Source organism: Neopelma chrysocephalum, unplaced genomic scaffold (assembly GCF_003984885.1).
Source record: "Neopelma chrysocephalum unplaced genomic scaffold, ASM398488v2 Primary Assembly neopelma1_190669, whole genome shotgun sequence".
NCBI classification, from domain to species: Eukaryota; Metazoa; Chordata; class Aves; order Passeriformes; family Pipridae; genus Neopelma; species Neopelma chrysocephalum.
In genome coordinates this window covers 1-904 of record NW_020939662.1, presented here as the reverse complement: position 1 = coordinate 904, position 904 = coordinate 1, and the positions used below count along the sequence as shown (strand labels likewise).

The following is a 904-nucleotide window of genomic DNA, read 5'->3' as shown; positions in this document are numbered from 1 at the left end:
AGTAGTCTTAAAGCTTACCTGGTCTGTGAAGAGCTTCAATCCCTGAGCCTTTTTCAGCACAGCACGAGGTGAGGTTCCATAGGGCAAGCTCAGCCTGGCAGGAAGAGCTCCTCTTTTAAGGGGAGAGTTGGGAGGCAAACTTTTATCAAAAAGTTCTGGACTCAGATGGCCACCAAAAGACACTCTCTTTCTTTTTGCTGAAGTCTGAAGGAGCAAATCAGCACTTTTCCTCTTCTGAGACAACCTTTTTGTCGTGCCTAAAAAGTACAATTGAAAATATTTTTATGTATCTAAGAATCCAAGTCAACATTTTAACCCATAGAAAACAGTGTTTCCTCGTGCATGTTGAAGTTGGAAACGAACCAGATGGGAACTTACCTTAAAGAAAAATAGATTTAATTGAGGAAAATTTAATTATATTAGCGAGTATTGTTATAATCAAATATAACTACATATTTTAGAACTAATGTCAGCAATTGGTTCTATATTTTATGTAAGTGTTAGAATTCTCAGAAAGGTGTTTTAAGAATTTCTCAATATAAAAACAAGGCAGTGGATGAAATGTATTTACCTGAGTCTTCTCCACCCAATAGGCCAGAAGTATTTGTTTCAGGGACAGCCTTGCTGTCTTCCAGCACTGGAGGACTTCCAGAACCTCTCTTTGCTGACAGCCCACGTGGTCTGATATCACCAGCATCTTCCAAGTCTTGTTGCTGGTGATGCCCCTCCATGGCCAGATCTGCTGGAGTTCCACTCTCTTTTCTGTCTCTAGTCTTACCAGGATGTTCTTGCACAGTGTTTGTCTCCAGTGCTGTTTCAATCAGCATTCCAGAGCTTCTTGGCCTTCCCCTTTTCCTCCCAGAGCCAGGTGTCTGACCAGCAGGAGATGCCATTAACTCTTCTG

The 904-nt window shown here is 41.6% G+C and overlaps 1 protein-coding gene across 1 annotated transcript; it reads right to left on the bottom strand.

Annotated features, from left to right (window-relative positions):
- Positions 1 to 18: 18 nt before the first annotated feature.
- Positions 19 to 859, bottom strand: LOC113963082 (proliferation marker protein Ki-67-like; the record flags this gene model as incomplete). Its single annotated transcript, XM_027673868.1, has 2 exons — positions 572 to 859; positions 19 to 257 (listed from the first exon to the last, which is right to left on the bottom strand). Coding segments are annotated over exons 1-2 (495 nt in total), but the record flags the coding sequence as incomplete, so codon positions are not given.
- Between the last annotated feature and the right edge of the window lie 45 nt (positions 860 to 904).